Raw genomic sequence first — 14,906 nt, forward strand, 5'->3', positions numbered from 1 at the left:
GGAGAGGGCTGGCACCAGGAATCCGATTTCAGATTCATTCTTGAGTCCTCCCTGCCTCCTCAGATCCACTGTTTCTAAGGGTGCCTGCCCCTGCCACAAGGTCCTTCCCCAAGTCTGTCCCTCTGTAAACCCCCTCGCACACACCACTCCTTTCCTGGGCTGAAGGAAGAGACAGGGTAGCTATTCTGCTCTCTCACAAATCTCTACCTCAGGGGGTTCATGCAGCAGCCAAAAGGGCCTGCACCTCAGTCTCCCCTGCATGTCCAGCTGATACTAGACCCAGCCAGGTCATTCCTACCCAACTTCTGGAGTGGAATTCCAGTCCGGGGAGGTGAGACGAGCCCACGCAGCCGGGTGCAGGCTGCCCTGCCTCTGCCTCTCCAGGGAGTGGTTTCCTCCCCAGTGTTCATCCCAGCTGTCCTCCTGCCGCCGCTGTACCGGCCAGAGGCCCGGTGCTGCCAGGTCCTCTGCTCCTGCCACTTCTCCCACAGCCCCAGCCAGCACGCAAGCACCACAACCCAACCACCCCTCCCTTCCGTGCCCCCTCACCCAATCCCAACAAAAGGGCACCAGCTTTCTGTTCAGTATGAATGGGGGCTTTGGAATTTACTCTCTGGACTCTGCATCTTCCAGGCTGGGTTCCTCCTGAGCCATGGCAGCAGTGGGGAAAGGGTTAATAACATCCTGGCCAGCCTCCTCCCTGGCAAATGTTAAACAGGACCCAGTGCTGGGAGCTGCTGATGAAGACAATGGTCTTTCCCCAGCTTTCCAAGCAGCTGGAGGCCCACCCTTTCTCCTTAGCTCCCAGGGGACAGCCCAGAGCCTTGGCCTCTGTGAAAGGGGAGGTGGAGACTAAAGTACTGTCAGTCCTCTCCCCAGGGATGGGCACCGTATGAGATCCTGGGTACAGAAAGCAAAATAAACCTGACCTGCAGCCTCCCCAGGCTTTGACCACCTCACCCCACACCGAACTCTGGGCACCAGAGAAGAGGATGGAGAAATGGGGATGGGGAGGTTTTCTCTGACACCTCCTCCAAAGGTCACCAGAGATGGCTGCCAAATCGTAAGAGAACGAGCTAGTGGCCGGACAGGAGTGGAATCTCTTCACATCCCAGTGCATTTCAGAAATGCTGAGGGTCTGAGCTTTGGGCCCGGGACTTGGTGGAGGGGATGGGGAGAGGGACATGGGGACAAGAAGTCCGCAGACTGCTCTCTGGTACACTGACTCTGAATCCTGAGCTTCATTTTGAATTGCTGCTGCTTCAGCACTTCCACCAACCAGGACTGTCATCGGTGCCAGCTGAGTCTTCCCGGCTGGCCCTCCCACCCGAAGCAAGCCTCTGAAGGTCCTGGGTAGGGCTGACAGTGAAATACTGCCCCCAGACTACTCCAAACCCAGACTTAGCACTCCTGAAGCCAGATTCATTGCTGCTGTTTATGGTTTATGATAAACCAAGAACCAGAAAAGAATGTGAGCTGGGTGTGTCTCGCCAGGTGAGCAGGAAGCCCATTTGTCACTCTATCTCGTCATTAGAAGAATCTCAGTATTCCAGGGTAGGTGGCACCTTTCCGCCCTGGACAACAGAGACAGGAAGGGGTCTGCCATGTGGCCATTTCTGGAGCTGCCAACCCAGGTCCCTCTGAATGTGACTCCAGAAAAAGAACATGATCAGGGCGCTTCTCCTTTTGGTCCTCCCTACCCACTCCTCCCAGGGCCCAGCCCAACTTCTGGAGACCCGGGAAGGGGAGCAGCAGTGACACCCTCAAGCACAAGCTCTCCTTTTGCCTTGCCTCTGGGGGGTAGCGCTAGAGTAACCCCTTCCTCAAAGTCCTCTCCAGGCATTTGCTCACTCTAAGAGGCCTCTTTCCTGCGTGGAGGTTCCCCTTGGTGTGCACTGGAGAACATGCAGGAAGACCAACAAATCAATGCGCAGCTCCTTCCAGGTTTGTCCCCAAATAGCACAGACTCATGACTCCAGCTAACTTTATTTTTGGCCTCAGGTCAGGTCTCCAAAGGGTTTCCCAGCCAGTCACTTCACAGACTTCTTCCTCAGGAGGCCCTGTGGTCACCCCAGCCCTTGACTTCTGGTGCCACCTGCTCCCGTCACCTGGGTTCCAGCTGTCCAACAGCCTCGACTAGGAGTTCAAAGCATAGCTACCAGTTTGAAGGTGCCCTCAGGCTTGGCAGGAACCACGTGGACAAAAGTCTTATAGAGCACAGCACCCTTGGGCAGTCTGGTGACCAGGTCCACAGCCTCCAAATTGTTGGGGTGGGGCACGTAGACTTCCTTAGTGTAGCGGACGACGCCCTCCTCCAGGGCGTACAGATACTTCTTCTTCCCCAATCCCACCTGCAACACAGACCTGCTCAGCTGCGGGGCAGGGCCAGGTAGGTGGTCCACCCTGGGACTGCAGCACAGACTTCTCATAAGGAGACAAGCTCTGGGGCCAAAGGGAAGGGCTCAGAAAGCTCCATCTCAGGCCCCTTTCCCACTGCCTTGTCTTCTACTTTTTGCTGACTCCGTGATAGAAGAGGAAAAGAAAACAACAGCCAATCCAGGTGGTTGCTCAGTCCCCAGGGGCTGTTACCCTAGACCCATGTCTGTGCAACTGGCCAGAAGCCACGCTGGACAGATCCCCAAAACAGACCCAGGAAAATGCCCCTACTCATGGTGCCTGGGAGCTTGTTTCTCTTAGATTTCAAAAATACTGGAGTTATCAACTAAACACTAGTGTGACATACATTTTCATTTATATAGTGATCTACCAAGTTTAGGCTTTAAGGAAACAGACTAAAGCTATATGGACAATGTATATGCTAATAAAACAATGATGTCAGGTAATTCTTATATATAGTGCTTATCATGGGTAAGCACTGTTCCAAGCCCTTTTACAATACTAATATATAATAATAAAGCCCTTTTATATCCATCAACTCATTTAATTCTCACCTGTTCAGTAGGTACTATTTCTGTTTTTCAGACAAGCACCGTGAGCAAAAAGATTAAAGTGTGTGTTGTACATAGTTTTTTAATTGTATATATTTTAGCTTTTTTCTTTTAGAGTTTGAGACTGATGTGTGATGATTTCAGCCAGGCAGTCCATCATTATTTATTTCTCTGATTACAAGAATGGACACTGGAGCCAGGGCGCTTGATTCAACTACCAGCATGTTTAAACTGAATAAGTTACTTTACTTCACTGAGTCTGAGTTTTTTCATCTGTAAAACAGGGATATTTGGGTCACCTCAAGGATTAAATGAGTGAGCAATTAGAAAGAGCTTCAAATACTTAGAATACCTTAGCTCAAAACATGTTGGCTTTTATTATTGCTGCCATTATTTTAGCCAGTCCCAAGAGTTAACACAGCTAATGTCTCAAGTTCTAAAAGGTAAAGCTACACAAATACAATCAATTCACAAACAAATTAGTATTTTTGAAATTATAGGTTGCTATCAGTCTTTCTTTTCCTACTAAAATTGCCCAAAAAGGGGTATGGTGTGGGGGCACTGATTACAAAGGAAACTAATTTTAAAACAATGTGAAGAGCACAGTATAGACCTGTGTTACCAAAGAACTTTCCTTCCTCAGAAAGTAATCTCAGCTTGCTGAACTGAAATCCCTGCCTGGTAGGGACCTAATTTCTGATGTAAACATTCAATTCTATTGTATTAAATTCAAGCTATCTTTTAGCCATTAAGAACAACTTTATGCAAAGGAGGAATTCTTAGAAATAAATAAAAATGAATAAATTAAAATTAGTTCCCAAGATTCAGAAAAATATCTTAAATCACTAGGCATCTTTTTCTCAAGAACTAGGGGTTAGAAAGGAAACCCAGGGCTATACCGAGCCAAAACAGTGATCTGAGAGTCAGGCAGACAAGGTTCACATCCTGGCTTTGCTAGTTGGGCCCTCCATTTTCTAAATCTCTGGCATCTTGCCTGTAAAATGGAGATAACTATGTACCTCGCAGGGAAGCGGTAAGGAGTAAATGAGATAATGTAGGCCCAGGAATCAGCACAATGCTTGGCATTTGTTAAGCACCCCAAAAATGCAAGTGTTTTATTAGTAGTACTGAGCTTAGAAGCTTGGAGAGGTGGTCCCAGAAAAGAAAGCGGGATGGAGGGGCACAATATTACTCACATGGGCACCTGGGTGCCAGCGAAAGTGGCGCTGAGTCGCAAGGATGTTGCCGGCATGAACATAGTGACCTAGAAGAGAAGTCCACAGCACAGCAAACTGCTAAGGAAACATGATGGCGCCCACGCTGTCCTGGGCCAAATGTTACACACCAACCTCTAAGCCTGCCCCTAGAAAAAACCAACCGCCAGGTAGCCCAAGGCAAGCAGACCCCTGTCCCCCAACCAGCAGCCTCTTCTCTTGAGTCACATGCCCAAAGTCCACATTATCTGCTCTTCTGCAGGTCCCCCACCCTGCCTCGGTTTTCTGTGACTCTAATATGCAGCCAACTGCTCTGGTGAGCTAAGCAGAGAGCACCAGGATAGGCACTTGCATGCTCTTCCTGCTCTTCGAAGGAACGCTAGGGGCACAAGGTAGGGTACAGCTGAAAAATTGAGGTCAAGGGACACCCTCACCCTCCATTTTCTTGATGCCAAAGCGTTTGCCTGGTGACTTTCCACCGAGGTTTTTGGAGCTGCCACCTGTCTTCTTGGATGCATATCTGACGGCAAGAGCTGCAGCCTGAGGGGGCTTCAGCAGGGCTGTAACTGCAGAGAGAACAGAAATGTTCAGACAGACTCTTTCTCTGCCTCAGCGGGCCATTTGCTAGTTTGAGAGGTGGGAGGAGGCAGTGGCAGGGGAGGCGAGGAAGATACATGAGCCGAAATACCACTTGACTGTACTGGTTTTCAGAGAGTGTCTGAAGTCCCTGGCATTCTCCCACAGCTGGAGACAAGTCATTCCTTGTATTGTCCAGAGTGTAAGCACTGCAGCAGGTGTGTGTCTGTGCTGTGTGTGGCCAGGGGATGAGGGGTGGGGCAGTAAAATATTAATGGGAAAAAACCTCCAAAATGCCATATGTGCCCTGGGTCTCAACACATTGAACCCTTTTGAGAAGGAACAAACACCACTGAATCAGAAGGCAGCAAGAGGACACCACAGAGCTGCCTATTTCAGCCTCACTCACCATCATGGCCTCAAGGCTCCTGCACTGGGGAGGGGCCAGACCACAGAGCCCAGCAACAGGACACCCAGAGAGATTCCTGCTTTGGCCTCACCCACCACTTCCTTAGCCATCCACTCATCCACTGCACACCAGACACTTGTAAACAAAATGGGCAGCTTCTCCAAGGATGGCTCCTACAGGATCACGGCCATTGCAGAAGGCTGGACCCTTTCTTCAGCAAGCCCACCAAGCACAGGTCCAACCAAGAAGACTGACACTCTGCCCTGTTAATCTGACCTCTCTATACTCATTCCAAAGTGCTCAAGTGCATTTGTTTTAAAAAGGAAAGTGAATTAAAATTCATGCTAACCATGATGGAAGTCCTTCGCCATATGACAAGCCCAGGGCTGGCAGTCCTTGCTCACAGGTCCCCAAACACACCCATGGTTAATCAGGGCCATGCCAGGTGTAAGGGTAATCTTGTGAATGTCTGGAGCCTCTCAGTTCAGAGTTCCCAAAGCCTAAGTTTCTGAAGTTTTAATGAGCACAGAGACTAACTGGGGCAAAGGACCAGAGACAAGGGCTTAAGCAGACAACACATTAAATGCCCAGCACAACAGTCTACCTACATTTAAATACCTCTTCATTTGTTCACTCGCTCACATATTAAGCTCAGGAATTGGGCTTTTATTTTATCTACATTATCTCATTCACAAATCTTTGCCATTCACCCTACTCCTTGGCCCTCTCCTCTAAGTAAGTGATGCTACCACCTAGCAGAAATCACGGAGTCAGTGCAGATTCCTTCCCTCTGCTCACCTCAAATATCCAGTTCACCGGCAAGCTCGTAGGTTCTACCTCCAAAACAGATCTCAACCCATCCATTTCCCTCCAAGTTCACTGGCACTAACACCATTGCTAAGTCATCTCTCATCAGGGCTGCTATTACAGCTTCCCATCTGGTTTCCTCATTTACATTCCTTCCCTCTTTAGATTCACGTAAGAACAAGAGTTTGCTTCTCAAACTTTAAAATTGAGTGAGGTCACTCATTTGCCCTTCACTCTCGTACAGAGCTCCGCTTCCTGTCATCCTTCTGGTCTTAACTTAGTTGTTACCTCCTCAGAGGGCTCTCCTGACCACCCACCCTTAACAAAGACACACACAAAGGCAAACACGAGCGCGCACACACGCTTGCTTTCGCAGCACCATTTTATGTATGTGCTCATTTATTGGGTTATCCACTAGAAAGAACCGTCCTGGGGAAAAAGACTATGTCTTCTCTTTTGCTTAGATCCCCACAACGTCTGGCAGAAAATAAGACCTCAATCTGTTGTGCGAACGGATTAATGTTTTGAGCTCTGGTGTGCCTATAATAGTAACCCATTTTTATAGATGAAAGTGTCCAAACAGAACGAGAAGGGAAGCGACAAGCCCGTCACCAATCACTAGGGGAGCTGTGTGTGCACGCCTAGAACCATCACCCACAGCTCTGCGCCCCAGATGCCACGTGACCGGCGACAGCCGCCCCTCAAACCTCTTGGGCCCCGCACACTCCTCCCCACACCCTACACCAGGGTCCCACGTAGGGAGAGGCCCCCACCCCAGGCTCCCTGCAAGATCTCCCCGCCACCTCTACCACCACCACCACCACTCGCCCAGCAACAGCCACGCGCCCCTTTACCAGCTGCCCGCGTCCTAAGCGCGAGCGCCGCCGACGCCATATTTGCCGTACACTAGCTTCCGGTCTCAAAAAACCTTCTGCTTCGGCTTCCGCTGCCGGAACATTTACTTCCGGGTCCTGCGTGGCAGTTGAAAGAGTGGCGGGAGAAATTGTAGGTGAGCTGGGTCTACCGGTGCGGCTGCCGGGGCGAACGCGGCGGGCAAGGCTCGGGGGGCAAGGCTGGGCGGGCAAGGCTGGGCGGGCAAGGCGGGGCTTTCTCCTGAGCACTGCTCCACAGGGGCCTGGTGGCCTGGACGGCCTGGGCCTTTGCCACGGGTGTGGATGAACTGAGGAGCGTGCCCTGCAGGGCCCGCCTGTCCCACCCCCTCACTTTGCAGGAGTCTGCAGAGGCCCTGCGAGGGTACAGGGATGAGGGTCCTCCCTAGTCATTGAGCCTACCTTACAGAGCTCATACTGTGTGCCAGATACTGTACTAAGCGCTGTAGACGATACATGGTTTCTTTGTTTCTCACAACTTTATAAAGGTGGCATTGTCATTATCCCTGTTGTTTGTTTTGTTTTTGTTTTTTACTAAAGAAGAAACCGAGGCCCAGAAAGATTACTTGTCTCATCCTAGCTCACACCTCCAGTGTTAGTATGTATTTGTTGAAAGAATGACTCTTGCTCACGACATAGCAATTGCATGCCTAGCTACGTTTGCAAGGGAATTGAAAACATGTCCGCACAAAAACCTTTACATGAATGTCCAATGGCAACATTATTTTTTAAAAGATTTTATTTATTTAATTTTAGAGAGAGGGGAAGAGAGGGAGAGAAACATCAATGTATGGTTGCCTCTTGCATGCTCCCAACCCAGGACCTGGCCCGCAACCAGTGCATGTGCCCTGACTGGGAATCGAACCAGCGACCCTTTGGTTCTCAGGCTGGCACTCAATCCACTGAGCCACATCAGCCAGGGCAATGGCAGCATTATTCATAATAACCAAAAAATGGTTATTATGAAACACCTAGGAAACACCTGTTTGAAACAAATCAAATGTCCATCAGGTGATGAAAGATAAACAACAGTTTGTCATAATACAGTGGAATATTATTTAGCCATAAAAAGCAATGAATCCCTGGCTGGTGTGGCTCAGTGGATTGAGTGCTGGCCTGCCAATGGAAAGGTCACCAGTTTAATTCCCAGTTAGGGAACATGCCTGGGTTGTGGGCTGGGTCCCCGCTGAGGGCATGCAAGAGGCAACCAATCAGTGCATCTGGCACATCAATGTTTCTGTCCCTCTCTTCTTCCCTTCCCCTCTAAAAATGAATAAAATCTTAAAAACAAAACAAAACAATGAAACACTGAAACATGTTACAATATAAATGAATCTTGCCTGCTAAGCAAAAGGAAGCCAGTCACAAAAGACCATATATCGTATGACTCCATTTATATGAAATATCTAGAACAGGCAAAAATAGATTTGTGGTTGCCAAGGGCTTAGGGGAAGGAGAAATGGATAACTGCTTAATGGCTGTGGGATTTCTTTTGGGGGTGATGAAACTCTTCGGGAGCTAGCAGTGATGGTGGCGCAACCTTGCGAGTATACAAAGAAATACTGTACTATACACTTTAAAAGAATGAATTTTACAGCATTTCATTTTTTTTTTAAAGGATGACTTGTCATCTCCATTTCAAACGCAAAGATCAGCATGGGGAGATGAGGTGAATCTTGTTACTACCCCAATAACATTTTGTATTATTAACCTCCACTTTGTTTATATGTCACCTTGACCTAGAAAGGATTTGAGACTGTAGGCATAGGTGTTCTGAGCTCCATGTTGAATGTGTTAGGGACATGTCTTATTTCTGTGTTTCTCTATATTATATTTATCTTCGTAAAGCTTGGCCATAGAACACATCTAGTGGACTGGATTGAATGCCACAGTCTTTGTCTCACCTTTCTTTGTCTTCTAGAGAATTAATTTGCTAGCACGTATTGATGGCTCGAAAGAAGTCGTCACTCTCACTGGAATCCAGTGAGACTGATTTTGAGGAGTTGCCAGTATTTGCCTTTCTGAAGAAGGAACCATCTTCAACGACGAGGAAGCAGCCTCAGAGGGAAGAGAAGATTGTGGTGGTTGATACCTCAGAATCTGAGGCCTCCGGTCCTCCATCACCAAGGTTGGAAGATCCACCGCCTGTCCCAGACGCAGCAGAAACTGTAACACAAACACAGTCAGCCAGGGTGCTAAGCAGTGGAAGTGAGGATGAGGAGGAACTTATTCCCCTGGCTGAGAGGCTTACTTGTAAGTTTTTGACCCACAAGCAGCTGAGCCCTGAGGACTCTAGCTCCCCAGTTAAAAGTGTTTTGGATCATAAAAATAACGAAGGAGCGTCATGTGACTGGAAAAAACAGTTGTGTCCAAAGATCCCTGATGTTCCCCTCTGTTCCACCTCAGAGAGGTGGACATCAAATAACAAGGACCCTATGGTAGACATGCCATGCCACGAGCTTCCAACATACCATGCTACCTGCCCTCTCCAGAGCTACAACTTGACGGTAACAAAAACAAATGCTGAGGTCCTTCCACCTCAGAAGAGAACCAAGCACAGTCCGAAGGTCCAGAAGAGAGGCTCAAAGGGATGCCAGCCACGGGGACAAGCAAGCCAGAAGGAAAACGCCCTGACACAATTGCAAAGGAAAAAGGAGGCAGCACCGGTCAGCAGGCCAAAAGCCCAGAGGCCGGAGGAGTGCCTGAAACACCTTGTTGTGGTGCTGGATCCAGGTCCTCCTAGCGTCTGCCTTCACCCCGTGCTGAGTTTTCTGCTTCCTGGGCCACCCACTGACAGCCCCTCTCCTGTCTATTGCAGTGCTTTTGGAGATGGAAGGTGGGGGCCAGCTCCTCGGAGCCCTGCAGTCCATGGAGTGCCGCTGTGTGATTGAGGCCCAGGCCGTGCCGCGCAGCATCACCTGGAGGAGACGGGCTGGGCCGGCTGCGGTAGGGCTTTCTGCTGCCTCTCTCCTCTCCGTCCGCCCTCCCCCTTATACACATCAGTCAAGGCCCCAGCAGGGAAGCAGATGGTACACTCAACTTAGGATAATTTGAGGATTTAATACGGGGACTGTTTTCCAAGGTGTGGGCAGGTTACAAGGAAACTACAAAGGATAATGCAGTACTTCAGGGTAATAGCAGCATTAACCCATGGTTTCTCCACCTCAGGTATTGTTGCCATTTCAGGCAATAGTTTTGCGCTGAACTCTCCTTTGCATGGTAGAATGTTTAGCAGCTTCCCTGGCATCTACCCACTGGATGCCAGAGGCACTTCTCCCAGTCAGGACAATCGAAAATGTCTCCAGATACTGCAAATGTTCCTTGTAGGGGAAAAATCGCCCTGGCTGGGTGCCACCAGGTTGCCATAGCCTTTACCATGCCTAGGCCTTAAGGGATGAGGGGAGGAAGTGGGTACCAGAATCCAGGAGAGAACTGTAGAGGACCAGCTTGAAAGAAGCTTGACCTCCAGCAGGGGAGGGTAGGAAATCCTAGGTGACCCTATCAGGCAGAAGCCAAGGGAAGAAATACCCTGACTTGACTCTTCTCCTTCCCTCCAATCTCCTGCTGGATTTTCCACCGGCCATACCCAGCCAGAGGGCATGTGGACATTGTCATGTGGTCTATAAAGATCTTGGGCAGAGAGCAGGGTAGGAAGGGTGGAGAGTGGATCCGTAGGGCAGAGGGAATGTAATCTACACAGGATTCCTAAGTGGGCTTTGGGAAAAGGTGGGCTTGTGCTTGCATCACAGCCTAGTAGCTTCGTTGCTATGTCTCTGGGCAAATTATTTCATCACTTTGTGCCTCCTGTATAAATGAAGGCACTGTTATGTCCCTTTCAGTTCACACCCCGCTCCTCCCCCTGGTTGTGGGAACTGAATGAAATAATCAAGCACTGAGCACATAAGCAGGCACATAGTCCATGTTCCTTCCAGGCCGGGGCTCCCCACATTACTATAGCTCCTGTACCTTCCATTCCTCTCATCTGCAAATCCAAAATACTCCGTTCTGCATTTTCAAGAGTCTACAGATGAAACATTATTACATTATTTTTTGAACATTAATTTTTTGCTCTGTTGTTTGATCTTATAATTTTCTCGGCCCACTTCAACTCGCTAATGTTCCTTTATTGTGCAATATACCAAAGCTGAATAGTTGAGGACTGGGGAGGGACAGGATCATAGGTTATTGGTTCTTGCCACCGAGACTTCATTCCAGAAGAAAAAGAATAAAGCAACATGAGCTAGGCTGATGGGGGTGAGTTCCTTCACCCAGAAGGCCTGGGTTTCACAGGTGGTGAGCACCTGCTGACTCACCTGCCTCTGCCGGGTTCTAGGTGCTTTGGCAGGATGGAGAGGAGGGCTGGGTGGAGGAGCCAATGGTCCTGGTGCTACTCCTGGCAGAGGCGTTTGTGGTCATGATCCACAACTTCAAGCAGGTGGGCAGAGCTGGAGGGGTGGGCACTGATGCATGGGACAGAGGGCTTAATCGAGGGAGCAAGTATTAATGTAGTTTCTGCCCCTTTATGCAGGGAAGTATAGGCAGCACTGAGAAAGGGAAGGAAACACTTCGGAGCTTTGTAACTGACATCACAGCGAGGACAGCAGGGAAGGCTCTGTCATTGGTGATTGTGGATCCGGAGAAATGCTTCAGGTTTGGATTTGTCCTCAAGACTTGGCATCAAAAGGGGCAGCTCTTGGGCCAACATGGGTGAATTTATTCATCCTAGATCTCAGTCCCTCTGCCAGAGAGCATCCCTGCCAAGCCCTGTGGGATGCTCTGGTCCAGTCTTCTCGCACCTGTTCTGCTTCAGCTCAGCCTGAAGGCCCCGCTCTGCTTTGATTTCCTTCCCTGCTCCAGTGCTCCAAATCCTCCAAGGAGAAGGAAGCAGGAAGTGGCAAACAGAGAACAGGCCAAGAAGAAGAAAAATAAACCACCAGAGGCCAAAACAGAGCCCATGGTGTCCAGGGTAGACGTGGAGAAGGTGAGAACATCTTGTTGCCTGAGTCAGGCTGGGCACCCACTCTGATCTAACCCAATTTGCTATTGAGAGAGAGGGAATGCCTGCTGGCCAGCACTCTCTGCCTTGGTACTGGGTAGGAGAGAAGGGACCAAACAGGAGCCAGGGGGCTGGGGTGCAGCCTCAGTGGACAAGGAGGGGAGAATAACTTCTGACTAGTCTCGCCGCCATTCCAGTCCGTCTGCCTTTGGGTTTAGGCATTGGTGGATCTGCAGCTACACACGCACACCCAGGCCCGAGTTGTGCAGAGCTGGAAAGAGCTGGCCGACTTTGCGTGCACGTTCACAAAGGCTGTGGCTGAGGCGCCCTTCAAGTAAGTGCCCTGGCAAATCCCAGCCTCACTGCTGGGCCTTGTCCTTTACAGTAGTTCTAGTATCCAAAGATGTCCCTTTCCCCTGAACTCCACTGTCAGTCCATTGTCTCTCCAGCTTGAAGCAGGAGCTGACCTCATGCTGGGGATTCTGGGGAAGAGCCCTCAAGCCAAGTCCCTTTCACATACTCTGCTTTAGCATATGTGTTTGCGTTCTGCCAGTTGGTAGTGGTTTACCAGTAGGCCAAGTTACCAGGATTCATTACAGGCCAGGTCACAATGTGATAGGCTCTCATAGAATAACATTTTTAGCCTACTTAGCTCAAGGAGAGTTCATAGTTAGAATTTAAAATTAATGGGAACTCAAAGACAATTTAGTCTAAGTCTCTCATTTCTACCTGAGGGAACTGAGGCCTGAAGAGATGGACTTAGCCAAGCAAGTTAGAACCACAACTAGGTTGCACATTGCCTGATACCGAATCCCTGACGTTTGACCCTGTGCGCTGCTTCTCTGGTCAATGCAACCCATCTCATCATAAAAGATTCTCGTACTTTTCTGGTACCTTCTCTTTTAATGAAAAGGACTAGATGTTGCTTTTAAAGGAATCTGCAACTAGCACTGCTTGGGATCAAAGTGAGCAAGATATGTGTCCATCTCTTCCAAGGTCATTGGAGGGAGGGGTTTAAGTTCCCAGTTAAGGGGAGAACTGCAGGAAAGTAACCAGTGACTCACAGCTCTTCATCTGTGCTGTTTACAGGAAACTCCGAGATCAAACCAGTTTCTCCTTCTGCCTGGAGAGTGACTGGGCTGCAGGGGCAAAGGTGGACCGTGTTGGCAGGGGACTTGCTCAGGTCTGGAGGAGACAGATTCAGCAGCTGAACCGCGTCAGCCAGGAAACGGCCAGTGCTATTGTGGCCGCCTATCCCTCCCCACAACTCCTGGTCCGGGTATGCTGCTCCGGGGGCCGCTGCCCAGTGCCCTGTGGCCTTAGCGGGAGCCCCGTGGAGTTTTCATGGGTAGCGTTTGTGAGGGCCCAAGAATGCCTTGCCAGTCAACAGTGCAGGTCTGCTGAGATCTGAGCTAACCCTGGCCCAGGGTGGGAGGATATGTTCTCATTCCCTGACCCAAGCTCGCCGCACCCTTGTTCACAGGGGAGGGATGACTGTGGATGGTGCGGTATTGAGAGAGCATTTTCCACTTTCAGGCTTATAGGCAGTGTTTTTCAGAGCAAGAACGCCAGAACCTGCTTGCAGACATACAGGTGCGCCGCGGGGAAGGCGTGACATCCACCTCCCGGCGTGTTGGACCAGAGCTGTCCAGGCGAATCTACCTTCAGATGACCACATTGCAGCCAGACCTCTCTTTAGACAGTGCAGACTAAAGCTAGCCCTCAGGGACGAGATGAAAAGCTGGAGATTCCACCTCACCCGCCTCGGGACATGACTACAGTGAAGAGACTAGAAGTGCTTCCTGTAGCACAAGCCTGGGTCAGGTCCACAGCAGACTCCTGGGTGGTGTTATCTCTGAAAGACCCCCTTCCTGTCGACTGGCTGAGATATTTGCATTTACCTTCAACAGCGTTCAGTGCCCCTCTCCTGGCAAAAATCAGCGGCCATGCACGAGCGCCCCCCCCCCGACCCCAGCCCCTGCCCTACCCAGCTCTCCAAACACAAAGGAACACAGACAGACTACTCAGACACATGTTTAATAGTTGTACAAATCCAAAAGAACCTCATCATCAGATCTAGAGATCATGAGTGAACTGCCCTCGGTGGATTGGTTTTACTAGGCTGGGCGTGCTCCAGCCTTTGACCCACTGAGGCTGCCTCAACCAGCCAGGGAACGGGTCTGATCACTAATGCCGACTTCTGTACTCTCTGTCTTATTTTATGTACTATGTGGTTAATTTCAATAAAGCATTTGTACCAATGGCTCTGGAGCTTGGAGGAAGACTAAAGGAATGTGTAGTGATACCAAGTAAAGTGTGGGCCTACGCAGCAGAGCTATCCTCCGGGGAGGAAAGTAATTTCGTCCACTATCAGGACAGTCACAAGTGGCAGTCCTATCCAGTTGGGCCACTGTGGCTTAAAAGCTGGACCCCATCCTCTTCATCTCTGGATAACAGGTTCTTGCTCTCCTGGGCAAGAGGCAAGGAGCTTGCAATCAGATTTCAGTGAATAAGCACCATGACATGGCCATTTCTGATCCCTTCATCCAGCTGTTGTCAAAGATGAAGCAAAGGAGGCCATTAAGCAAGCAAACATTTAACTCTGGCAGACAAGGGAGTGGCAGTTCTTCCCTCACTTGTGCTAGTCATTACAGTTCCCAGCCACTTTTAAATGCCATGATGCTACCTGATTCCTTCACTGCCTAAGTATAGCTCTACCTCAGTAAACCTCAGTCTCTGACACTTGAGTTTTCAGGTCGCCTTTGAGGTATTTAGTCAGACCAACTACTAACAGCTGTCATAGTGTGGTTTGCAAAGGTCTGCCTTCTTGTTTACTGGCAATGGGGGAGAGTTAATGCTCTAAAATCGAGGCATTTTATGGAAGCCACATAACTAGGGGCAGGACTCCACAGGAGCTGTCCAAGACCCTCATGGCTATGAGAATTCTACTTGTGGGTCATGAATCTGTCTAAATGAAAGATTCCATATTCCGGCTGAGATACTCAGTTCTGGTATGAGTTGCCTTCTCTCAGGACATGATAAAGCAAAATAACGGGAAACAAAAAA

General features: G+C 49.6%; 2 protein-coding genes across 3 annotated transcripts; one reads left to right on the plus strand and one right to left on the minus strand.

The window, feature by feature from the left end:
* Window positions 1-1,954: 1,954 nt before the first annotated feature.
* MRPL27 (mitochondrial ribosomal protein L27) lies at window positions 1,955-6,878 on the minus strand. The gene is made up of 4 exons (XM_054585522.1): window positions 6,809-6,878; window positions 4,597-4,728; window positions 4,145-4,212; window positions 1,955-2,351 (listed from the first exon to the last, which is right to left on the minus strand). The coding sequence occupies exons 1-4, from the start codon at window positions 6,846-6,848 to the stop codon at window positions 2,145-2,147; spliced, it is 447 nt and encodes a 148-aa protein (XP_054441497.1). The 5' UTR covers window positions 6,849-6,878; the 3' UTR covers window positions 1,955-2,144.
* Window positions 6,879-8,790: 1,912 nt separating this feature from the next.
* On the plus strand, window positions 8,791-13,553 carry EME1 (essential meiotic structure-specific endonuclease 1). 2 transcript variants are annotated; one of them, XM_054585523.1, is made up of 8 exons: window positions 8,791-9,577; window positions 9,663-9,787; window positions 11,190-11,279; window positions 11,373-11,494; window positions 11,660-11,825; window positions 12,059-12,174; window positions 12,930-13,119; window positions 13,377-13,553. In XM_054585523.1, exons 1-8 carry the CDS (start codon window positions 8,791-8,793, stop codon window positions 13,551-13,553), a joined length of 1,773 nt encoding a protein of 590 aa, XP_054441498.1. The 2 variants fall into 2 exon arrangements, with proteins under 2 accessions (XP_054441498.1, XP_054441499.1); XM_054585524.1 differs by having other exon boundaries at window positions 11,702-11,825.
* The last annotated feature ends 1,353 nt before the right edge of the window (window positions 13,554-14,906 follow it).

Source organism: Pteronotus mesoamericanus, unplaced genomic scaffold, assembly GCF_021234165.1.
Source record: "Pteronotus mesoamericanus isolate MK-2021 breed Mesoamerican mustached bat unplaced genomic scaffold, CSHL_Meso_final contig_84, whole genome shotgun sequence".
Taxonomy (NCBI): Eukaryota; Metazoa; Chordata; class Mammalia; order Chiroptera; family Mormoopidae; genus Pteronotus; species Pteronotus mesoamericanus.